This window comes from Bos javanicus, chromosome 26 (assembly GCF_032452875.1).
Source record: "Bos javanicus breed banteng chromosome 26, ARS-OSU_banteng_1.0, whole genome shotgun sequence".
In the NCBI taxonomy this organism is placed as follows: domain Eukaryota; kingdom Metazoa; phylum Chordata; class Mammalia; order Artiodactyla; family Bovidae; genus Bos; species Bos javanicus.
Window position 1 is genome coordinate 10,260,219 of NC_083893.1, and position 25,189 is coordinate 10,285,407.

Below are 25,189 nucleotides of genomic sequence, written 5' to 3' on the forward strand. Positions count from 1 at the left end.
TGATATGGGTATTTTACATTTTCTTCTTTTTTCTTGGTCATCCTGACTAAAAGTTTTTTTTGACCATTTCAAAGGAACAGCTTTTGGTTCATTGATTTCCTCTATTTGTCTTTCATTCCTTTTCTTTGATTTCTTGCCAATCTTTATTATTTCTTTCCTTCTATTTTTATTTTAATTGTAGTTTGCTTTTTTTCCTCTAGCTTTTATAGGTAAAAACTTCAATTACTTGTTTTTCTTACCTTTCTTATTTTCTCATGTAAGTAGTTATTGCTATAAATTTCCTTCTAAGTATTGCTTAGCTGCACCACACAAATTTTGATATTGTTGTATTTTCAATTTCAGTTAGTTTAAATGTTTTTTATAGCTTTATTTATTTCTTTTTGGCTAGGCTGGGTCTTTGTTGCTGTGCAGGCTTTTCTCTAGTTGCGGCGAGTGCGTGTGGAGGGGTACTCTGAGTTGCAGTGCATAAGCTTCTGATTGCAGTGATTTCTCTTGTTGCAGACAGAGTGGGCTTCAGTAGTTGCAATTCCTGCACTCTAGAGTACAGGCTCAATAACTGTGGAACAAGGGCTTAGTTGCTATGTGGCACGTGGGATCTTCCCCGACCAGGGAGCAAACCTGTGTCTCATGCATTGGCAGGCGGATTCTTTATCATTGAGCCACTAGGGAAGCCTCTCAAATATTTTTAAAAGTCCCTCTTCTTTAACCTATGGATTACTTAGAAATGTATTATTTAATTTCCAAGTATTTGGGTACTTTCTGGATAACTTTTATTATTGATTGCTATTTTAATTTTGTTATGGCCCAAGAAATTTGTATGAATTTTATTCCTTTAAATTTAAATCTTTCCTACTGGCCACAATCTTGATGAATGTTTTTTTTGTATGTTTGAGAAGAATGTGTATTATGCTATGGTTGTATAGAATGTTTTATAAATGTCAGTTAAATCAAGTGATTGCTAGGTATTGTCCAGGTCATCTATATTTTTACTGATTCTCTGTCTACTTATTCTATCAAACACTGAAAAGGAGGAGTTGAATTTTCCAAATATAATCGTAAATTTGTCTATTTCTCCTTTTAGTCTATTAATGCTTGCTTACATATATTTAATGCTTACTTACATATATTTTTGGTGCAGAGGCTTCCCACATGGCTAAGTGGTAAAGAATCTCCCTGCAATGCAGGAGGCATGAAAGACACAGGTTTGATCCCTGGGTCAGAAATATCCCCTGGAGTAGGAAATGGCAACCTGCTCAAGTATTCGTGCCTGGAAAATCCCATGGACAGAGGAGCCTGGCATGCTACAGTCCACAGGACCACAGAGTCAGAGGGGACTAAGCGGACACTGAGCTGTTTGGTGCATACACATTTAGGATTGTTATGTCTTCTTGGAGAACTGATTGCATATTGTTATGTAATCTTGCTTTTTAGCTATATTTCTTATTCTGAGTCTACTATAATTGAAATCAACATAGTTAGTCCAGCTTTCTTTTGGCATATCTTGCTTTACACTTTTACTCTTCAACCTGTCTATTGATAATAATAATCTGTATTTAATGCAGGTTTCTTATAGGCCCCCCTTGTGGCTCAGCTGGTAAAGAATCCACCTCCAGTGCGGGAGACCTGGGTTTGATCCCTGGGTTGGGAAGATCCCCTGGAAAAGGGAAAGGCTACCCTCTCCAGTATTCTGGCCTGGAGAATTCCATGGACTGTATAGTCCATGGGGTCACAAAGAGTCTGACAGGTCTGAGTGACTTTCACTTTCACTTTTCTTATAAACATTGCAGAGTAAAGTCTTGCTTTCTAATCCAATTTGACAATTTCTGTGTTTAACCAGTATATAAAGAGCATTTATGAATGATTTTTCAATTCCTGGGTTGGGACGATCCCCTGGAGAATGGATAGGCTACCCACTCCAGTGTTCTTGGGTTTCCCTTTTGGCTCAGTTGGTAAAAAAACCACATGCAATGTGGGAGACCTGGGTTCAGATCCCTGGGTTGGGAAGATCCCCTGGAGAAGGGAAAGGCTACCCACTCCAGTGTTCTGGCCTGGAGAATTCCGTGGATGAGTCCATGAGGTCGCAGAGAGTCGGACACGACTGAGTGGCTGCCGCTTTCACAAATGATTATTATATTGTTGATTAAAATCTACCGTGTTACTACTGTGTTTATTTGTTCTTCATTTATTTTTTAAAAAGTCTTTTACTTCTTAAGGTCTAACAGCATTTATTATTAACCCGTTTTACCTTCTTTATTGACTTACTGTTGGTACTTCTTAAAAGTTTTTTGATTTTCTTGAGTTTACAACATATATTTTTAAATAACCTAAGCTAAACTTCAATATTATTCTTCCTATTATATGTTTTAGGGAAAGAAATGAGCACTTGCTTATGTTTTCCATAGGGAGAAATCTTCAAAACCCAGCAATAATGATATGACAGTCGCTTCTATATTTGAACTGCTTTATACCATCATAGACTGCGTGTTTACTACTCATTACTGCTATACAGTGACTGCCAGTCAGAAGAACAGAAATCTACTTTAACACTTTAAGGGAGTTAGAATTATGTCTTAATAATTCTGATTAAAAAAAAAAACTGCACTAGTGGGAAACTACCACTAACCACCTCTGTGGGTATTTTTGTGAATGTATTTAGAGTAGCATATGGGCAGTGACTTGAAAAGCTACTTAGCATTTATTAGTGTCAACAGTGTTCTTTCAAAATTTGTTGTAGTTTCTGTTGCCAATTTATGTAATGCCAGGTTTGATTTTTGCACTGAAATTAAATGTTCTCATTTTTATTTTTTCAGCTTATCTGTGATTATATTTAGCAACCTTTGCCAAAAGGAGCACAATATGTGATTGACTACTTTGAAGACACATCTATTAGGTACCTAAAATCAAGAAGAACAAAGAGGTATGGCATAATGTATTTTATTGTTGTGGGTTGTATCTAAAGTCAAACTAATGATTTTAATGGCAGAAACTGAAGAAAACTGATCCTCAAATCAACTTTTAGAAAATTCTATTTAGTTACAGATGGGTGCTATTAGTAATGTAGCTTTTTGGTTTAATTTTGTTTAAGTGCTTTTCCCAACTGTGTGATAATCTTTAAAAATCATTATGTAAGATATTGGCTACCTTGAATGGATTACTCTTGCACAAAGCTCAGTTTTCTGTCACGCTTCCATCTTTAAAATCATCTTTTAAAAGTTTGCCCCTACGCTAAGCAAAGCACCAGTTCATGACATAGTATTTCACCAACCAGCCAACATAGGTGAAAAATTATGGTTAATGACTAAAGTTGAGGTAATAGTAATTACTAGATTAGATACTAGGTTTTACAGGTAAAGTGATATTTTAGTAACAACATCTAACTCTATGGTATCTGTATAAATTTAATAAATAGTGGTCCACTGTATTCAAAATGATCATTTTAAAACATAAACATTTAAAAAATCATTGATATATTTAAAAACTCCTTCATACTAAGCCTTTAAATATTGGTGTGCCTTTTACTCCTAAAAAATTTCAATTTGAGAGCTAAATTTTTATCAGACATTTAATGTGTTTAGATTCCATAAAATTTATACTTGAAAGAGTAGTTTCAAGTACCCAAATTGTTCTGAATATATTTTAAAGTCTCAGTAACTGAATTGACTATCAATAAGTAATATTTCTTATATATTTTCATCTACTTTGACAAAATTATTTCCAATATTTTTAGATGGATTGATTTAACTTTTAAGCAGAATACCAGTATAAAAATTGCATAGGTCCAAAGTATATTTGAAAACTCATGTTAACTTAGTAACATCAATATCAACTCAGAATTTATCAGTATCAACAAAGTAGTCTGAACTCTTTGTTGTTGTTGCCGTTTGACATAACACTGTTTAATTAACACTTTGTATAACACTGTTGTGACTACAAATGTTATAGCCTTTTTTAAAATTTTTTTTAAATTTTATTTTGTTTTTAAACTGCATAATTGTATTAGTTTTGCCAAATATCAAAATGAATCCGCCACAGGTATACATGTGTTCCCCATCCTGAACCCTCCTCCCTCCTCCCTCCCCATACCATCCCTCTGGGTCGTCCCAGTGCACTAGCCCCAAGCATCCAGTATCGTGCATCGAACTTGGACTGGCAACTCGTTTCATGCATGATATTTTACATGTTTCAATGTCATTCTTCCAAATCTTCCCACCCTCTCCCTCTCCCACAGAGTCCATAAGACTGTTCTATACATCAGTGTCTCTTTTGCTGTCTCGTACACAGGGTTATTGTTACCATCTTTCTAAATTCCATATATATGCGTTAGTATACTGTATTGGTGTTTTTCCTTCTGGCTTACTTCACTCTGTATAATAGGCTCCAGTTTCATCCACCTCATTAGAACTGATTGAAATGTATTCTTTTTAAATATAACCTTTTTTTTTAATGCACTTAAGTTAGCAGGTTTCTCTCTCTTTGGTAAAAAGTTTGATAATATTGTTTTAAAATTTGCTTTTTTGCCTTCAGTGAAAAGCACAGATATTATACCAAATATAATGTAAACCTCTGACCAAAGGTGATATGTTCAGTCTCCATAAATCACAGCTTTAAATTAAAAGAAACTTTAAGTAATAAATACAGTTTCAATTTCGTATCCACCTAATTTGTACCAAGTCATTAAATATTGCGCTGGAGACTAGCTTAACAAACATATAAGATATAGCAATTATTTGCATGCAAATGATTTTTCTGAATTTCTAGTGTTTTGTTTGTTCTCTTAAGATGGTCTAATATGTATTAAATGTTAGTTATATGGCTAGTATTATATTACAGTTCAGTTGCTCAGTCTTGTCCAACTGTTTGTGGCCCCATGGACTGCAGCAGGCCAGGCTTCCCTGTCCATCACCAACTCCAAGAACTTGCTCAAACTCATATCCATCCCGTCAGTGATGCCATCCAACCATCTCATCCTCTGTCTTCCCCTTCTCCTCCTGCCTTCAATATTTCCTAGCATCAGGGTCTTTTCCAGTGAATCAGTTCTTTGCATCAGGTGGCCAAAGTATTAGAGTTTCAGCTTCAGCATCAGTCCTTCCAATGAATATTCAAGACTGATTTCCTTTAGGATTGACTGGTTTGATCTCCTTGCAATCCAAGGGACTCTCAAGAGTCTACTCCAACAGTACAGTTCAAAAGCTTTCTTTATGATCCAGCTCTCACATCCACACTTGACTACTGGAAAAATCATAGCTTTGACTAAATGAAACTTTGTCGACAAAGTAATATCTCTGCTTTTTAATATGCTGTCTAGGTTGGTCATAGCTTTTCTTCCAGGGAGAAACCGTCTTTTAATTTCATGGCTGCAGACACCATCTACAATAATTTTGGAGCCCAAGAAAATAAAGTATTATATTAAAAAAGCATCATGTCACATTTATCAAATTTAAGTTTTATAACAAACCTGTGAAAGTGAAGTCGTTCAGTCGTGTCCGACTCTTAGCGACCCCATGGACTGAAACCCACCAGGCTCCTCTGTCCATGGGATTTTCCAGGCAAGAGTACTGGAGTGGGGTGCCATTGCAAACCTGAGAAGTAGGCATTATTCATACTTTTTAAGTAGGAAAACATGCTCAGAGAGGATAAGTAACTTGCTTTAAGTCACACAGTTTATAAGTTGTGAAGTTGGGAGTTTTAAAAATGCCTCATAATATCCTTTCAGATACAGTGTCTGGCTCATTTTCAAGGCTCATGAAATTGGTAAACCAAGGTCTGGGGAGAAAATCTAGATGGTGACCTCTGTGATTCCCTGCTTTCTCAGTTTTCTAGAAATGATTTACGTGTCCTGGCTTTCCAGAACTTGGTTACTCAAACTCAAAGTCATATCTCTGTAAACAAAATAAACTCCAAACCCTGAGAGGCTGAATGTAAGCTAGGCAAGCTTTCTAATCTTCACATTAGTCCCCTTTCCCTTTCCCAAACCCAAAAACCTATAAACATACTTTAAATAATAGTCTGGTAAGAGTATTATTATATCAGTTATATCAATTATATTAGTTAACCTGCAGTATATAGTAAAACTCTTAAAACTGAGCTAAGCAATACTATTAAGAAGACTTTAAAGAGGGAATTTGTGCTACAGAATAGAGTAGTTAGAAAAACATGGATTTTGGAGTTAAGCAGGCCTAAATCTGAACCGTGATTGCCAGCTATACATTGTATATCCTTAGACAGGTTTATTTAATTTTTCAGAGCCTCTGTTTTGTCATCTGAAAATGGTAATATTCCCTACCTCACAGAATTATTTAGTCAAATAGTAATAATTGCTGCAATTTTAATATTATTAAAATCTCTTTTTATGTGTAGATTCCCAATGTGGTACCTTTTCAAGGTGATGTCTTTCATCCTAATTCTTGGAACTACTCATGGTGTGTTTAGGAAACAAAGGTCTGTGAACCCTGAAGCAAGCATGAATATTGTAAGTTGCTAGGACATAAATGTTAAGCTAATAAAGTAACGGGGAATGCTACTCTTCAGTTTTGAGGGGTTTTATTTGAATAGATCTACAGTCAGTTTATATCTCTGCATTCATGTATTTTGAATATGGGTCAACTAATATTCCTTATCTGCTATCCTATAGCTTTAAGTTTCCATTTCTGCTTTATTCTGTGTCTGAAATGAAAATATGCATAAACATATCATTTCTCTATATATGTATTTACATAACAAATTCCACATATGTATATATTCTTAGCTATATATATAAACAAACAAACACTTGTGGGTAAACATTTTAAAATTTTATATTGGTATATAGGTAAAACTATGACTAGTAGTCAGAAAAAAAATAATTGGTTAGTTCTTGAGATATCTCCTTGAATGCAGGGGTTTTAATTTTTTGTTGTTGTTTTATTTATCTATGAACCCCTGGAATAGAAGACGGATGCTTAGTAGATGTTTTGTAAATATTTAGTACTGAATTAATCAGTGAATTAGTGAAAATAAAAAATACAAAATACATAGGCTTAAGATTGAGAATACAAAGATTCATTATTACATTAATGTGTGTTTGTGTGTGTTAGTTAGTCATGTCCTACTCTTTGTGACCCCATGGATTATAGCCTGCCAGGCTCCTCTGTCCATGGGATTAGGTTAGATTAATTAGGTTACATTAATTCACTAACAGTCTTATTCTAAAAGGTTTGCTTTTTCCTTATCTAGAGTCAAATTATTTCCTACTGGGGCTACCCAGATGAAGAGTATGATATTACAACTGAAGATGGTTATATCCTTGGCCTTTATCGAATTCCCTATGGGAAAACAAACAGTGAAAACAATTCAGGTAACACTCAGTTCAAGATAAACTGATGATTATCTGAAGCTCTTAACTTCTCCATTTCTTCTCAGTGAGTTTAGAATAAGAAAAGGGTTTAAAAAAATTAAGTGAACAGTTAACTTCTCATGCATATCTCCATATGCCCCAGAAAGAGAATCTGACTCTCTTTAGCTTCCTGTTCAGAGTGGTTTTAAAGTATGGTGGAACACACGGTCCTTCCAAGTTTTCTTTGTGGATCACCATACTCATACATGTTGATTACCTAGAGTTTTCTTTGTTCAATGAGGGGTTAGAAATGCTCTGAAACACAGTAGCTTTATTCTGTAGGTTTGAAGTATGGTTGGTAAAAATTTCTTTCTTTGTGCATATGAATCTCTCCTCTAATAATAGCAAAGAAAAAAGTTTGGTAGCAGTCTCATGGCTCTTTACTCCAGTACTACATACACTACTGTCAGCAGAATGAGACGCTGAAAAACGCACTAGAATTTGTCACTAGGGTCATATTAATAATTCTAGATGTACCACTTACTAGCACAATACTGACTACTTTTCTTATTTGTCTAACTGTTGCAAAAAAAAAACCTGGAGAATTTTCCTTTTCTCCTTGTTTTTCCTTGAAAAAATTGTTTCTCATATTTTAGGACACTCTGTCAAGTTCTCATTTTGAACATTATGGTACATTTCAGAGAAAATTCATTAATTTTGAGTAGCCTCTACCAATATAATTTTTGATCCTTATAGAGGTCACATATACTAGGCAGAAAATTTTGACATAATTATTGTAATCATTCCTCAGGGTTTGACTCAATTTTTCAAACACTAATAAAAGACTTAAAGATAATTTTAAAATATAGTAAGTACCTTAGAGCTCTCTAGAAGCAGCCCTGAAACAAGGATATAGGTGTATGTAATTTATTGATTGGAATACTTTCATGAGAAGATAATGTGGACAAGAGGGGAAGGCAGGGGAAGGAGCTAAGGAAGGATGAGACTCAGCTAATACAATGTTGTCTCAGAGGAATCCTGAATTGCACTGCAGACATGGTCCCACCTTGAAGTTAGGAAGCTAGCTTTTTTGCATTCTTGTATCAGTTAGTCACTGCCAGAAGGACATCCATAGAAAGAAATAAAGTCTGCCTGAGGAAATTCCCCTTAGCCTGGGGGCAGTTCCACAGAGAAAGGGGCAACAGTGAACCCTTCAGAAGCACCAGTCCCAATAGCTGGAGAATGATTCAGCTGCTTAACAAAGGGAATCTAGGTGTGACACTAAAATAATCTAGTAAACGTACCGCTTGCACTGCTCAGAGCTACATGTTTTTCACATTAAGTTGATTACATCTGCTATTACGTTTAATCCTAATGCCATATCTGGTATTCATACATTCCTCTCTCCACTACCCACTGTAAATTTCTCTTCCTCTTGGCTGTCTTTCTTTATTTGATAAACCAGGCCTTTATCCCTAAGGGCCGCTATGTCCGTAATATGTCATAGTTTCCATACTTGCACATTTACAGTTAAAACAAGGCATGGGAGTAACAAAAGATGCCTATGTGTATCATTTCAATACCAAATATGTTTTCCCAATTTTTCCCAGCAGCCCTACCTCTCTATGATGATCAAGGCCAGTTATTCCGGATCTAGGGTTGGTCTGCACTGTTAGAGTGTCTGTACAAACCATTCATCACTTTCCTGTATCATCACAGGAAATGTAATATTTTAGCATTGAAGTGCTATAATATGCAAGGTTCTTTCAATACTCCAGCTACAATGCCTGTATTCAGTAATGATGATAATGATGTGGATTATGTGTGAAGGGCAATTTGGGGAGTAAAACAAAGTTATCAGTGAGCACACATTATGTTATTCAAAGCTGCTGCTTCTCAAAAACCTTGGAAGTATAAATTAGAACTCTGGAAACACTGGTGATTAAAGCAATGGTTCTAGTGATAAAATCTATATTAAATATATCTGTGAAAATGTGAGTATAAAATTATTTTATGAAGTGAGAAAGGTGGAGTAATAATATAAAATATATCTTATGTAACATGCTATTTAAAGAAGAGGTGGCAAGAATACACAGAAGAACTATACAAAAAGGATCTTCATGACCCAGATAATCATGATGGTGTGATCACTCACCTACAGCCAGACATCCTGGAATGCAAAGTCAGGTGGGCCTTAGGAAGCATCTCTATGAACAAAGCTGGTGCAGGTGATGGAATTCCAGTTGAGCTATTCCAAATCCTAAAAGATGATGCTATGAAAGTGCTGCATTCAATATGTCAGCAAATTTGGAAAACTCAGCAGTGGCCACAGGACTGGAAAAGGTCAGTTTTCCTCCAATCCCAAAGAAAGGCAATGCCAAAGAATGCTCAAACTACTGCACAATTGCACTCTTCTCACACACTAGTAAGTAATGCTCAAAATTCTCCAAGCCAGGCTTTAGCAATACATGAACCGTGAACTTCCAGATGTTCAAGTTGGATTTAGAAAAGGCAGAGGAACCAGAGATCAAATTGCCAACATCTTCTGGATCACCAAAAAAGCAAGAGAGTTCCAGAAAAACATCTACTTCTGCTTTATTGACTATGCCAAAGCCTTTGACTGTATGGATCACAATAAACTGTGGAAAATTCTGAAAGAGATGGGAATACCAGACCACCTGACCTGCCTCTTGAGAAATGTGTATGCAGGTCAGGAAGCAACAGTTAGAACTGGACATGGAACAACAGACTGGGTCCAAATAGGAAAAGGAGTACGTCAAGGCTGTATATTGTCACCCTGCTAATTCAACTTACATGCAGAGTACATCATGAGAAACGCTGGGCTGGAAGAAGCACAAGCTGGAATCAAGATTGCTGGGAGAAGTATCAATAACCTCAGATATGTAGATGACACTACCCTTATGGCAGAAAGTGAAGAAGAACTAAAGAGCCTCTTGATGAAAGTGAAAGAAGAGAGTGAAAAACTTGGCTTAAAACTCAACATTCAGAAAATGAAGATCATGGCATCTGGTCCCATCACTTCATACGAAATAGATGGGGAAACAGGGGAAACAGTGTCAGACTTTATTTTTCTGGGCTCCAAAATCACTGCAGATTGTGACCGCAGCCATGAAATTAAAAGACGCTTACTCCTTAGAAGGGAAGTTATGACCAACCTAGACAGCATATTAAAAAGTAGAGACATTAGTTTGCTAACAAAGGTCCATCTAGTCAAAGGTATGGTTTTTCCAGTAGTCATGTATGGATGTGAGAGTTGGACTATAAAGAAAGCTGAGCACCAAAGAATTGCTGCTTTTGAACTGTGGTGTTGGAGAAGACTCTTGAGAGTCCTTTGGACTGCAAGGAGATCCAACCAGTCCTTCCTAAAGGAGATCAGTCCTGGGTGTTCATTGGAAGGACTGATATTGAAGCTGAAACTCCAATACTTTGGCCACCTCATGCAAAGAGCTGACTCATTGGAAAAGACCCTGATGCTGGGAAAGATTGAAGGCAGGAGGAGAAGGGGGCAACAGAGGATGAGACAGTTGGATGGCATCGCTGACTCAATGGACATGAGTTTGAGTAGTCTCCGGGAATTGGTGATGGACACGGAGGCCTGGCGTGTGGCAGTCCATGGGGTCGCAAAGAGTCGGACATGACTGAGCAACTGAGCTGAACTCAAGTGAACAATGCTATTTAAATGAGTCCCCAAGTTACCAAGTGATATTTGAATATTCTATATCCTTAAAATTTTGTATGTTTAAGTATGTGTGGGCTAAGTAGCTTTAGTCATGACTGACTCTTTGCAACTCTATGGACTATTGCCCGGCTCTTCTCTCCATGGGGATTCTCCAGGCAAGAATACTGGAGCGGGTTGCCATGCCCTCTTCCAGGAGACCTCCTGGACCCAGGGATCAAACCCACATCTTTTACTTTTCCTGCATTCTCAGGCCATCTCTTTACCACTAGTGGCACCTGGGAAGCCCATGTTTATGTATGTGCCATGACCTAATTGCCCACTTGGTCATATGAGAGAAATTCATTAATGAACAACTCTGACATAAAATGGAATTAAAAAATGTAAAACTTACCCTATTTATACAATTAAAAAAATTTTATCCTATAAGATTAAATTTGAGGTCAGATACTCATGTAGACACTACAATATTTTAAAAGAAATTTTCTACATTTTTTCCAGTTCAGAGACTTGTTGTATACTTGCAACATGGTTTGCTCACATCTGCCAGCAGCTGGATTTCCAATCTTCCTAATAACAGCCTAGGCTTCCTTCTGGCAGATGCTGGTTATGATGTGTGGATGGGGAACAGCAGAGGGACTACCTGGTCCCGAAAACACTTGTACCTAAAAACAAATTCCAAAGAATTCTGGGCTTTCAGGTACAGAAAAAACCAAGTAATATTTTGTTGTATAAGTGTATTGGACTGTTTTCTTCTTTTTGAATGAAATGAAATGAAACATAAGTCTTTTTTTCTCAACTCAGGGCTCTCAATAGACTATTAAAATTTATATAAATTTTACCTGGAAAGTTAAAGAGTACTTATTTGATTTTGAGCTTATTTCTCATTTTTAAGCAGTAAGCTTTACTGACTACCCTATTCTATTTTTTCACTCCGTAACCTATCTATTTAGTCTACTTCACTGCACTTAGAATATACAATCACCTTCTTTATAAAACTGTCTTGTGGCTATTTTATTTCCTTAACTTTGTGTTCTCACAGAAGTCTCTAGTCAATAGATAAATTAGATTATCTAACTTATTGACAGTACCCAAGGAGACTTGAAAAATGCTTTAAATATATTTAGCTAATCAATATCTTCGAATGTTAACATAACATTAGTAGAATACACATTTTTATTTTCTTTTTTCTTCTGTAGCTTTGATGAGATGGCTAAATATGACCTTCCAGCCTCCATTGATTTCATTGTGAAGCAAACCCAACAACAGCAAATATTTTATGTAGGCCATTCACAAGGCACTACCATTGGTATGGCAAGAAAGATCGTTGCTGCTATTACTTTATTACACTTTTGAAGTTTGTAGATACATTCTTAAGGATATAGGTCAGTTTCTAGACCTGTAAGTGAACCAAAGCAGAACTGTGAGACATATATCATAGAGCAGTGCCCTGGAAGATTATATCCTGTTTTAATTCTATATTGTATTCTCTAGTCACAAAGAATTGACTGTAAAAACAAGGTTTTGTTTGTTTGCAATGTATAAAAGCTGGATATCCATCTAAATAGCACAATGAAGTCATAGCTGTCATTTATTCCACAAATAGAAATTGTATAATTATTTTTCTTTTAAAAATCAAGCATAGGGATTTATGAGTAAGAAGTTTTAAAAGGGTGCTTGGATTTTTACATTTAGGACACATTAAACTTAAGAAATGAACAAAGATGAAGAAATCCTCCCTATATTTAAAGATGACTAGAAAAGAACTTTCATCCCTTTACAATACTTAACACTTCTACCTAATGTGTATCAATTTTGCTTTCAGAAACATATTCCCTAAAACTTAATGTAATTCTCTTCCATGGTACCATGAAACTTAATCTTTCTACTTGGGAAGCAGAAAAGTCTACTTTATAATAGAACCTGATATTAAAAAGAGTTTTTTCTAAACTGTAGAGTGTCATCTAGATGGTATTGGTCATCATCATTATCGTCTAGACTGAAGAGTATTAAGTATTTCCTATAGCAATCATCCACTTTCTACCAGAAAAATTATGTCAAATAACAATCTCATTCCATTTCTCATAGACCTTTTCTCTGATATTTATTAACCGTGTGTGAATTTTAATCCAAATTTTCATCAGCTATTCAGTTGTATGGAACCAAGACTCTTAGGAAATAATCAAATAAGAAAAAAATGAGTCATGTGCAAGAGCGTATATCGACTCACACTTTGATATGATATATAATTCTTTGCTTCTTTGACTTCTCAGAACCCAGGGAAAAAAGAACCAGTAAAAATAGAGGGGATGTGCAGTTACATAGCTTGATAAGTTATCAAAAAAGGAAAAACTTCTATTTGTCATATTAATTACTCTGAATTATCAATAAAATAAAGTGTTTAGTACCCTCTGTTCAAGAAAAGTTTTAATTAAAAGTAAATATTAAAACAATTAGATATTTATTGAATTTCTCACCTAAAGTAGATTCATCTATCTGAAAAATTCACTAACATCATTTTTGCCATTGCCAGTTTTACTAATGTATAATAGCAGATATTTCTGATTTAAAACTATGGTGTTATAAAACGGATTTATTGCTGAATTATCCTCATTTACGATCTACACATTTGCTTTAGATCCTAATAATCAGCATTATGTTGTGATCAATATGCATGTCTCATTATGGGAGGTCAATAACTTTTGATAGATAAATTAAGAAATGAATTAGTAAATTAATTATTGAAATTACCACTGTCATTTCTTACATGATAGTAATTAAGAATAGTTCATTTATATCTTATTTTCTTTCAGCTTTCATAACATTTTCCACAATACCAAAGATAGCTGAAAGAATCAAAGTATTTTTTGCCTTAGCCCCAGTTTTTTCCATTAAATACTCAAAAAGCCCTTTAATTAAAATGGCATACAACTGGAAGTCACTGATCAAGGTATGTTATTTCTTCCGTTTTTGTAGCTGACAACCCAACATGATAATGATTCTCTTCTTTCAAAATAAAAAGGCTTGGCTATGTTTGCACAGCTACATGTATGATTTTAATTTTTTGGCTTCATTTACACTGGATTCTTGCCTTTGTTTCTACACAGGAATAGCATTTTACTTATGATACTTTTGGATGACTCATTGTGTAAGAAATTCATTAATCAAATCATCTCTACGTATTGTGCTCAAATTTCATCCCTTAATTTAAATGTTTTAAACTGTAAGATAATGTATTTGGTTATAAATATAGTGAATTCACCACATCAATTTTTGATTAAATTGTTTTAGTCTTCCAAACATGAATAAATTTATTTTACAGTTTTTTTCTGGCAGCAAAGAGTTCTTACCTAATACCTCCTTTAAAAGATTTGTTGGATCAAAGCTGTGTCCACTGAAGATTTTTGGTAAGATTTGCCGTGATGTCTTGTTTATGATAAGTGGATATGACCTAAAGAACTTAAATACGGTGAGAACAAGTTGTATTTAAAATATATTTTGCCAATTTTTAGAAAGCAGCTTTTAATAGGGCTTATTCTATGCTTTGTGTATCTTTTTATGTTTTACCCATTTATTCTTGTAGTTAGATTCTTAGCCTTTCTAATTTTCTGACTGAACCAACATTAAGAAACTAATTTGTATTAGCATGCTGGGATTTTTTTACTTCCATATTTGTCTTGATCTCTGTAAAGAATAGAGACTAGCTATAGCTATAGTTATCTTTATTAGTCTTTGCAGTTAGATGTTAGTTGTCTGAGGTTTCATGTATTCAGGTTGTCTTCCATTCACTGTCTTACATAACTCTTCCTCTTATATCCTGATTCCTAACACTTTTCCACTAACTTGATTTTTCCATAATTAGGGTGCCTGGCAATTAACTTATATGCTTTTGGCATTCATCAAAATTTCTGGGGTGGGAAACTCTTTTGGTACTCAAGCTACTATTAGAAGGCCATTTGTATTGATTGTATATAAATTCTCTTAAAGATGCAAGGATTTATCAGCACTTTAAATTAAAAAACCCAAATTTGAAAAAAGCAGTTGTTTGTGGCATTTGGACTAGTTTATTGATTCTTGCTCCTGGGCCTTTTAAGAAAGTTCTTAATGAGAACCAACGTATCTGTTCATAGGAAAATAGGTGTTCTCTTAATATCCAAGCACATTTTCATACCACAAGGATATATATTGATTTTTTTTTAACTTCAAGAAGGTCTTATTGCAAGTCTCAGATTATTACAGATATTTGAAAGAAACACTAATATTTTTCATAGCAGAAGAAAAGAACTCCATTCTCTCCCTTTTCCCCGAAGATATGAAAAGCATAATTTTCTGTCATAGAAGATTACCTTTTTTAAAAGGCCTCTTATACTTTTCTATCTAGTGTTATATATCTACCATAGAATGTCTAGAAACATCTTAAATATAATCTTTATTTCTGCTTGCCTTTCTGAGTTATTCTATGTCTTGGATAGTGTATTTGGCTATTGATGTCTTTTTTGTAATTATAGTGTCTTTGAGAATTCTTTTGTAGGTGGACTATTAGGAAAGCTTATATTCTAACTTCTTAGCCTTTAAATTTGTGAGTCTCCTTTCTGGGACAAAAGTTGACAGTGTCATCAATTGCAATTAGTTGTGTACTAAGTTATCTAGTACTAAGTTATCTAGTAGTGTGGCTCAGAACATGAACTCCTTATTGCCAATTTCAGTCTGAAATTGAAGAAAGTAGGGAAAACCACTAGGCCATTCAAGTATGACCTAAATCAAATCCTTTATGATTATACAGTGGAAGTAAGAAATAGATTTAAGGGACTAGATCTGATAGATAGAGTGCCTGATGAACTATGGTCGGAGGTTTGTGACATTGTACAGGAAACAGGGATCAAGACCATCCCCATGGAAAAGAAATGCAAAAAGGCAAAATGGCTGTCTGGGGAGGCCTTACAAATAGCTGTGAAAAGAAGAGAAGAGGAAAGCAAAGGAGAAAAGGAAAGAAATAAGCATCTGAATGCAGAGTTCCAAAGAATAGCAAGAAGAGATAAGAAAGCCTTCTTCAGCGATCAATGCAAAGAAATAGAGGAAAACAACAGAATGGGAAAGACTAGAGATCTCTTCAAGAAAATTAGAGATACCGAGGGAACATTTCATGCAAAGATGGGCTCTATAAAGGACAGAAATGGTATGGACCTAACAGAAGCAGAAGATATTAAGAAGAGGTGGCAAGAATACACAGAACTGTACAAAAAAGATCTTCACGACCCAGATAATCACGATGGTGTGATCACTGACCTAGAGCCAGACATCCTGGAATGTGAAGTCAAGTGGGCTTTAGAAAGCATCACTACGAACAAAGCTAGTGGAGGTGATGGAATTCCAGAGGAGCTATTTCAAATCCTGAAAGATGATGCTGTGAAAGTGCTGCACTCAATATGCCAGCAAGTTTGGAAAACACTGCAGTGGCCACAGGACTGGAAAAGGTCAGTTTTCATTCCAATCCCAAAGAAAGGCAATGCCAAAGAATGCTCAAACTACCGCACAATTGCACTCATCTCACACGCTAGTAAAGCAATGCTCAAAATTCTCCAAACCAGGCTTCAGCAGTACGTGAACCGTGAACTTCCTGATGTTCAAGCTGGTTTTAGAAAAAGCAGAGGAACCAGAGATCAAATTGCCAACATCCGCTGGATCATCAAAAAAGCAAGAGAGTTCCAGAAAAAAACATCTATTTCTGCTTTACTGACTATGCCAAAGCCTTTGACTGTGTGGATCACAATGAACTGTGGAAAATTCTGAAAGAGATGGGAATACCAGACCACCTGACCTGCCTCTTGAGAAACCTATATGCAGGTCAGGAAGCAACAGTTAGAACTGGACATGGAACAACAGACAGGGTCCAAATAGGAAAAGGAGTACATCAAGGCTGTATATTGTCACCCTGCTTATTTAACTTCTATTCAGAGTACATCATGAGAAATGCTGAGCTGGAAGAAGCACAAGCTGGAATCAAGATTGCCGGGAGAAATATCAATAACCTGATATGCAGATGATACCGCCCTTATGGCAGAAAGTGAAGAGGAACTAAAAAGCCTCTTGATAAAATTGAAAGAGGAGAGTGAAAAAGTTGGCTTAAAGCTCAACATTCAAAAAACAAAGATCATGGCATCTGGTCCCATCACATCATGGGAAATAGATGGGGAAACAGTGGAAACAGTGTCAGACTTTATTTTTTTGGGTTCCAAAATCACTGCAGATGGTGATTGCAGCCATGAAATTAAAAGATGCTTACTCCTTTGAAGGAAAGTTATGACCAATCTAGACAGCATATTCAAAAGCAGAGACATTACTTTGCCAACAAAGGTCCATCTAGTCAAGGCTATGGTTTTTCCAGTGGTCATGTATGGGTGTGAGTGTTGGACTGTGAAGAAGGCTGAGCGCCTAAGAATTGATGCTTTTGAACTGTGGTGTTGGAGAAGACTCTTGAGAGTCCCTTGGACTGCAAGGAGATGCAACCAGTCCATTCTAAAGGAGATCAGCCCTGGGATTTCTTTGGAAGGAATGATGCTAAAGCTGAAACTCCAGTACTTTGGCCACCTCATGCGAAGAGTTGGCTCATTGGAAAAGACTCTGATGCTGGGAGGGATTGGGGACAGGAGGAGAAGGGGACAATAGAGGATGGGATGGCTGGATGGCATCACCAACTCGATCGACGTGAGTTTGGCTGAACTCCGGGAGATGGTGATGGACAGAGAGGCCTGGCGTGCTGCGATTCATGGGGTTGCAAAGAGTTGGACATGACTGAGCGACTGAACTGAACTGAACTGAAGTTATCTAGGATTGGGAAATTTTGAAGTGAAAAAATTCCCACACAGTGTATATGGGAACTATAAGAGTGATAGTTGAGTTTGAATCAGTTCTTTTTTTCCTTTAATTCAGTCCTCTTGATTCTATCAATATCGATGGGGAAATTAAGATCTGACTTGAAATTTCCTTCCTGTAGACAGTATGAAAAACCAGAAGAGAATCTTGCAGTTTGCAGAAAGGCAGTGTCTAGAATCTGGCCAATGTGACTCAGCAAACTGAAAGGAAGTTATCATATGAGGAAGATTAGGTAGCAAAAACTCTCATTAATGTAATTTGGAAAATATGTCATCAAACAACTCAGAATTTTGACTTTGTCCAGTTCTTGTAATTCAGCTTACTGATTATTTCTTTCATGGATTGTGCCTTTGGTACTGTATCTGCAAAGTCATTGCCACAGTCAAGGTTGTCTAGTTTTTTTCCTGTGTTATCTTTTAGAAGTTTTATAGTTTAGCATTTCCCATTTAGACCTATGGTCTGTTTTGAGTCATTTTTTGTGAAGGATGTAAGGTCTGTGTCTAGATTCCTTTTTTTTCCCCCATGTGATATCCAGTTGTTTCAACACCATTTAATGAAAAGATTATCATTTTCCTATTACATTGCCTTTGTTTTTTTGTCAAAGATCAATTAACTGTGTTTCTAGGGGTCTATTTCTGGGCTCTGTATTTTGCTCTATTTATCTGTCTGTCCACCCTTTCACCAATACTACCTTGTCTTGATTACTGTAGCTTTATATTAATAATGTCTTGAGGTTATGTCTTGTCAGTCCTCCCTTTAATAATTGTGTTGGCTGTTTTGGGATCTTTTGTCTCTCTACATAAAACTTTGGAAGTGGTTTGTCAGTATTGTAAACATAATTTGTTGAGATTTTAGTAAGGATTACATTGACCTTATGTATCTTATTCACTGACGGAGGTTCCCAGGGAGTATGTAGGCAATGCAAATCTACGTTACAGATTGGCATGAGCACAGCTGTATCTGATTAAGCTTTACTTTGAGTTGTGTAGAACTTTGGGACTCCAGTTTATTATGGAAAGAATTTCTTTTTAAACTTTCCCACTGTCCTCAAAAAGTCCTGGGCTGATTTTTGCTCTCCTTAACTAGTTATCTTTTTGCCTTTCATACTGTTCATGGGGTTTTCATTGCAAGAATACTGAAGTGGTTTTCAATTCCCTTCTCTAGGACAGGAAGTCCAGGGGGACATGACTGAACTGATTTCTTAAAATGAAACTTTAAATTTTCTAGGACTGGCAGATAAACTTAAGTGACTTTAGTACATTGCTTTTCTTTTTAAATTCTCTGTCTTTTCTCTCCCATTTGTCCTGGTACTTTCTTTCTATTTTTTCAGTTCTTCACTGCTTTCAAAAGGTGTGTGTTACATCACTTTTGATTGTTTTCAGTATAAGTGATGGACCTCAGAACTTAGAAATCCAATAATAACTTCTATATTAATGCAAAATTTACATTTAATAAGAACATTTATGTATTTAATTAAAATGTAATTTTGTTTTATTAATACTATTTATTATAAATTAAATTTCCTTGAAATTTTTTAGTTTAATAAATATCAAAGATTGTTTTTTCTGGTTGGAAGAATAAAAATAATGTTTTAAACCCTCAGAGTCGTGTGGATGTGTACATGTCACAAAACCCAGCAGGAACATCTGTTCAAAATATGGTCCACTGGAGTCAGGTACACTAAAATACATTTTTCAGTGCATTTTGGCAAAATTTTATTTAAACTACTTGCAGCTTATCTCACCATTCTAGGGATATGGCCATTGCCATAGAATGATAAATTTAGAAGGATACATTGAAATTATTCAAAATATGTATGATTCTTAAAAGTTTATATGTTAATAATAGAATCTGTTAGATCCTCAGTTTAAGCAATAAGAGCAGTACAGTTATTTTCTATTTTACTAATGAGAAAATGTTCATTCAGAACAGTAGGCAAGGGATCAACTAGGCTATGCTCATGATTTAATTTGCCCATATATTTAAAACTTTTTCTTAAAAAACAAAACAAACAAAAAAACTAAGACAAGAACAGACGTCTCTCAATACCTACTCTTTCACTAGATTATGCTTTCTCCTCCGTTAAATCGTGAACTCCATGAAGACCATGGCCAAGTTTTGTTCAGTTACCTATTGCAAAACTAAGTTTGTGGCATATAAGAGATACTCAAGAATATTTGTTGAGTGAATATTGATAAAGAAAAATTCCATATGAATGCCATCTTAATGTTGACAGCCAAGATATAATAGGAATATATATGCGTGAGATCAAAATACAAGATATTGAATTCTTTCTCTAAACCTTACTGGCAGTAGGATATTAAATAAGATCATTAAATCACTATGAATTCAGTTTCTTTAATTCTAAAAATAGAATTAATAATCATGCTCTCACCTAACAAAAATAACTATGAGAATTAAATAGGATAATGATTATGAGAGTGTCTTTAAATTTAATGAACACTAGAAACATTTAAAGTGTACTAGTATTGATAAGACACTAATGAAAGAAATCAAAGATGACATAAACAGATGGAGAGATATTCCATGTTCCTGGGTCAGAAGAATCGATATTGTGAAAATGACTATACTACCAAATGCAATCTACAGATTCAGTGTGATCCCTATCAAATCACCAATGGCATTTTTCACAGAACTAGAACAAAAAATTTCACAATTCATAGAAACACAAAAGACTCATGAATAGCCAAAGCCTTTGAGAAAGAAGAATGAATCTGGAGGAATCAACCTTCCTGACTTCAGATTATACTACAAAGCTACACTCATCAAGACAGTATGGTACTGGCACAGAAGCAGAAATATAGACCAATGGAACAAGACAGAAAAAGCCCAGAAATAAACCCCCACCTATGGCTTCCTTATTTTTGACAAAGGAGGCAAGAATATACAATGGGGCAAAGACAGCCTCTTCAATAAATGGTGCTGGGAAAACTGGACAGCCACATGTAAAAGAATGAAATTAGAACACTTTCTAACACCACACACAAAGATAAACTCAAAATGGATTAAAGACCTAAATGTAAGACCAGAAACTATAAAACTCTTAGAGGAAAACATAGGCAGAACACTCAATGACATAAATCAAAGCAAGATCCTCTATGACCACCTCCTAGAGTAATGAACATAAAAACAAAGTAAACAAGTGGGACCTGATTAAACCTAAAAGCTTTTGCACAGCAAAGAAAACTGTAAGCAAAGTGAAAATACAACCCTCAGAATGGGAGAAAATAATAGCAAATGAAACAACTGACAGATGATTAATTTCAAATATAAACAAGTAGTTTATACAACTCAATACCAGAAAGACAAACAGCCCAATCAAAAATTGGGTAAAAGACCTAAACAGACATTTCTCCAAAGAAGACATACAGATGGCTAACAAACACATTAAAAGATGCTCAACATCGCTCATTATTAGAGAAGTGCAAATCAAAACTACAATGAGATATCACCTCACAGCGGTCAGAATGGCCCTCATCAAAAAGTCTACAAACAATAAATGCTGGAGAGGGTGTGGAGAAAAGTGAAAGCTCTCGCACTGTTGGTGAGAATGTAAACTGATACAGCCACTGTGGAAGATGGTATGGAGATTCCTTAAAAAAACTAGGAATAAAACCACCATATGACCCAGAAATCCCACTCCTAAGCATACACCCTGAGACAACCAAAATTGAAAAAGACATATGTATCCCATTGTCCACTGCAGCACTATTTACAATAGCTAGAACATGGAAGCAACATAGATGTCCATGGACAGATGAATGGATAAAGAAGTTGTGGTATATATGCACAATGGAATATTACTCAGCATAAAAAGAAATGCATTTGAGTCAGTTCTAATGAAGTGGATGAACCTAGAACCTATTATCCAGAGTAAAGTGAGTCAGAAAGAGAAAGATAAATACCATATTCTAATGCGTAAAGGAGTACATCAAGGCTGTATATTGTCACCTTGCTTATTTAGCTTCTATGCAGAGTACATCATGAGAAACACTGGGCTGAATGAAGCATAAGCTGGAATCAAGATTGCTGGGAGAAATATCAGTAACCTCAGATATGCAGATGACACCACCCCTATAGCAGAAAGTGAAGAACTAAAAAGCCTCTAGATGAAAGTGCAAGTGGAGAATGAAAAAGTTGGCTTAAAGCTCAACATTCAGAAAATTAAGATCATGGCAAATGGTCCCATCACTTCATGGCAAATAGATGGGGAAACAGTGGAAACAGTGGCTGACTTTATTAGGGCTGGATGAAGCACAGGCTGAAAATGGACCAGGAAAGTTAGGTCCATGAATCAAGGAAAAGGGGACAACAGAGGATGAGACAGTTTATTGGCATCACTGACTCGATGGATGAGTTTGAACAAGGTCTGGGAGTTCATGATGGACAGGGAAACCTGGCATGCTGCAGTTCATGAGGTCACAGAGTTGGAGACGACTGAATGACTTGAACTGAACACTTTTAAGGAATGTTTTTAGCTTCTGTGTTGAATAGATTATAGTGAAGCAAGAGTATAAGCAATGAGAAAGTCAGATTATTGCAGCAATGCAAAAGAGAATTGATGATAGCTTGCTCTGATATGTTTCCAGTAGAGGTGATAAAAATTGTTAGATTCTGAATATGCATGCGTATATCATGAAATTGGAGCCTACAAAATTTAATCATGGAAATATGAGAAGTAAAAGAAATGAATGTTGGATGATCCAAAGTTTTTGGACTAAGTAATGAAAAGATGAAATTAATTTTGAAGGAGAGGGAGAAGTTTGATGATGGATGGAAAGATAAGATGTTCTATTTTGGAGATGTTGTTTTAGACATTTAAGTCTTGATTTTGCATAAGTTGTGTATAGAAGTCTAGAGGGCTTTCTGGTGGTTCAGTGGTAAAGAATTCGCCTGCACTGCAGGAGCCACAGGAGACGCCATCAATCCCTGTGTTGGAAAGATGCCCTGGAGGACAGCAGGGCTACCTTCTCCAGCATTCTTACCTGGAGAATCCCATTGACAGAGAAGCCTGGTGGGCTACACCCTTAGGGTCACAAAAAGTCAGACGTGCCTGAATCGACTGAGCATGAGCCTGATAGGAGTCTAGAATTTGGAAAAGACTTATAAAAGAAGATAAACACTTTGAATGTGTATAACGTTTAAATCCAAGAGACTGGATGAGAAAACAAATAGACTGAGTATAAATAGAGAAGAAAAGAGGAGTAAAGATTAAGTGATGAGACATGGAAAGATTTAGAGGTCAGCAGGAGAGGCTAAATTTGCCAAGGAAGCTTAAAAGAAGCATTGAGTAAAACAATGAAAAAAAAAATAATGAAGACCAAGATATCATGTTATTCTAGAAGTTAAGTGAAGAAAAGATCTCAAGGATAAGGGAATAAATAGCTAATCAAATGCTTCTCATGGATAAGATTTAAAAATGTCTCAGAATTGACCAAAATTTTACAAATGTTAATGTCATAAGTAAACTTGGCCAATTTTGGAACTGCAGGGAAAGAAGTATTCTCAGGGAGAATCAGATTAACAATCAGAGACAAGTTTTAACATATAGGTTGATGATGGTATAATAGATGATAGAGTTTTAAGAGTTGGGGAGTGTTGGGAGGAGATAAAATACGGGATATATAGAGACGTAGACATTTTATCATACTGGAGAAGATGAGTAACATGAGAAACTTAGTCTTCTTGAAATGAAAACATAATCGGGGGGAAACGGTCAAAATCAGATTAGACCTAATAGGTTCAAAGCTGGTGGTGAAGCTGCAAGTGTTAAGGGGTGAAGAAGGGGGTGGCTTCTGGAACATGCTCTTGATCTTTGTTATTTGAAGCAATAATTTTTAGGGCAGAGTCCTCTTAGTCCCAGCACGCTTAGTCCTAGACTTCTTTAGATACAGCAGAGAATTTCTGGGGAGGCCTAATGTTATCCAAACACACATGCCCCTTTAATAAGGTAAAAGGCCTTCAGGAGATGTGCATTTATATGAAGATGGTAGAATTATTGTCTGCAGATTTCCCTGCCCCCCACCTCCTAGCTCTTCCATTTCTTAACCTGTGTATAGAAAGAGAGGAACAAAGAAGCCCACCTACACAAATACTAACAGACTTAGTACAAAGGGGCTTTCTGTGCAATGCATACCTAACTCATATCAGCTGCCACTGTAATGGAAAAATGAGTATAGTCTTACTTTAAAATTTTTCTTTCAGCTTTTTAATTCTAGTCACTTGAAAGCTTTTGACTGGGGCAGTCCTGATCTGAACTTGGTTCATTTTAATCAGGTACATAATTATGTATAAATTAAAAATTATCTCCCTGATCAATTGAAATGATTTTTACTATTAAAGATTCATCTGTGAAACCCAAGAGTATGGTAGTACAGTGAAAAGGATCAGTAAATGAAGATTATCTTAATTTGGACCCATATGTTCATTTCCAACCAAAGTGACTTTTCCATATTTTCTACGTATTTTAACAACAAATATCTTAGATAAGTCTAGAGAAATTGACAAGCAGTAGAATAATTCATCATCCCGCAAGAGGAAAAATACTGTATTTATAATATGCATAGCTCTGAGCTTGGTTAAATAAGAAATAAAAAGCAAGCATACCATTGTTCTTGACCCTAAGACTATTGTGTTTGGGAAGATAAGACAAACATATATACTAACTAGAAAAAGTAGAAGTTACTGAGAAGCTGATAAAAACTGTCTGAGTATAATGACAGTTGTCTTGAAATACTAGAACCCAAGTCTATCTACTTCAAAATTTATGCTTCTCCACCATACTTTTCTGCCTTTGCTAAGCTCCAATGCCTGATGTAGTTTGCTTGTGTAAACATTTGAGGTAAAATATAAAGATCTAATTCATTAAAATCATATTGAACTTGACTGCCAATGTTTATCATTTACTAATAAACATACTAACTCATTTGAAAAGACCCTGATGCTGGGAAAGATTGAAGGCAGGAGGAGAAGGGGACAAACAGAGGATGAGATGTTTGGATGGCACCACCAACTCAATGGACATGAGTTTGAGTAAACTCTGGGAGTTGGTGATGGACAGGGAAGCCTGGCATGCTGCAGTCCATGGGGTTGCAAAAAGTTGGACATGACTGAGCAACTGAACTGAACTGATATTGACAGTTATATAAGCCAAAGAAAATTTTGATACTGTGAATCAGAACAAACTCTAGTTTTAATTTGTATCTGATTTATTTCTATTAATAAGTAAAAATTATAATATTCTTTCATACTCATTGCTTCCTTAATAACAACTATTTTAGATTAAG

At 35.7% G+C, this 25,189-nt stretch overlaps 1 protein-coding gene across 6 annotated transcripts in view; it reads left to right on the plus strand.

The window, feature by feature from the left end:
• LOC133239128 (lipase member J-like) overlaps window positions 1-25,189 on the plus strand; it is a 37,638-nt gene that overhangs the window by 11,133 nt on the left and 1,316 nt on the right. For 4 of the 6 annotated variants that reach the window (XM_061402717.1, XM_061402718.1, XM_061402720.1 and 1 more), the window contains exons 2-10: window positions 2,811-2,917; window positions 6,358-6,469; window positions 7,213-7,333; window positions 11,511-11,709; window positions 12,209-12,318; window positions 13,823-13,959; window positions 14,332-14,478; window positions 19,486-19,557; window positions 24,108-24,179. In XM_061402717.1, the coding sequence (XP_061258701.1) occupies window positions 6,365-6,469; window positions 7,213-7,333; window positions 11,511-11,709; window positions 12,209-12,318; window positions 13,823-13,959; window positions 14,332-14,478; window positions 19,486-19,557; window positions 24,108-24,179 (963 nt within the window). In that variant the 5' untranslated portion in view covers window positions 2,811-2,917; window positions 6,358-6,364. Of the gene's footprint in view, window positions 1-275; window positions 1,745-2,810; window positions 2,918-6,357; window positions 6,470-7,212; window positions 7,334-11,510; window positions 11,710-12,208; window positions 12,319-13,822; window positions 13,960-14,331; window positions 14,479-19,485; window positions 19,558-24,107; window positions 24,180-25,189 lie in introns of those variants that run through there. The other 2 variants (XM_061402721.1, XM_061402723.1) reach the window with 2 other exon arrangements.